Genomic DNA, 693 nt, shown 5'->3' with positions numbered 1-693 from the left:
TATATATATATATATATATATATATATATAAATGTGTGTATGTATGTATGGGACTCTTCAGGAAAGTAAAATGACAATTGATTGCTTGTATTACTGTTTTACAACATATTCACATATCAACCAATCAGAAAACAGTTTTTGTATCCATTTGACAATATTGTCTGGCATTTACTAACAGTCACAACTTCAAGTCAACAGCAATAACACCACCAAGCTGCTGCTGCTTCATGATAAGCTCAGCAATATGTCATTCAGAAGCAAAACTTGGCCCTTAGACAGATCAAGCCAATGAGCTGCATCAGGTCTCTCATAATCTCATTTACAAACAGTGACTACAAAACTCAGATGAACAAAGTCAAAGCAAAACCACTGCTGTGCAGTTTAACAAAACTGCTTAAAACAAAACTGGAAAGTAGGGCTGCACAATATATCGTTTCAGCATCGATATCGCGATGTGTGCACCCGCGATAGTCACATCGCAGGATGTGCAATGTTTAGAATACTGATCGTTATATTTATACCGATTTTTTTCTTTGCTCACACACAGACACCGTGTCTACACTGGACGTGTCACGCCTTCCCGCGCCGCAACACCTAAAGTCTGTCTACACTGGACGCGACAAAGCGACCTTTGCAAATCATTTGAACTTTGTGTCAGTACGTCATAAAGAGAACGCGGCATCAGTTTACTGT

The 693-nt window shown here is 38.8% G+C and overlaps 1 protein-coding gene across 1 annotated transcript in view; it reads right to left on the bottom strand.

Moving 5' to 3' along the window:
- LOC107695979 (acyl-CoA:lysophosphatidylglycerol acyltransferase 1-like) overlaps window positions 1-693 on the bottom strand; it is a 51813-nt gene that overhangs the window by 42269 nt on the left and 8851 nt on the right. The window contains exon 3 of the mRNA XM_016496104.1: window positions 329-332. Coding sequence (XP_016351590.1) covers window positions 329-332 — 4 coding nt within the window. The remainder of the gene's footprint in view (window positions 1-328; window positions 333-693) is intronic.

Source organism: Sinocyclocheilus anshuiensis, unplaced genomic scaffold (assembly GCF_001515605.1).
Source record: "Sinocyclocheilus anshuiensis isolate Anshui unplaced genomic scaffold, SAMN03320099.WGS_v1.1 scaffold742, whole genome shotgun sequence".
Taxonomy (NCBI): domain Eukaryota; kingdom Metazoa; phylum Chordata; class Actinopteri; order Cypriniformes; family Cyprinidae; genus Sinocyclocheilus; species Sinocyclocheilus anshuiensis.
This window is presented reverse-complemented; position numbering and strand designations above follow the sequence as displayed.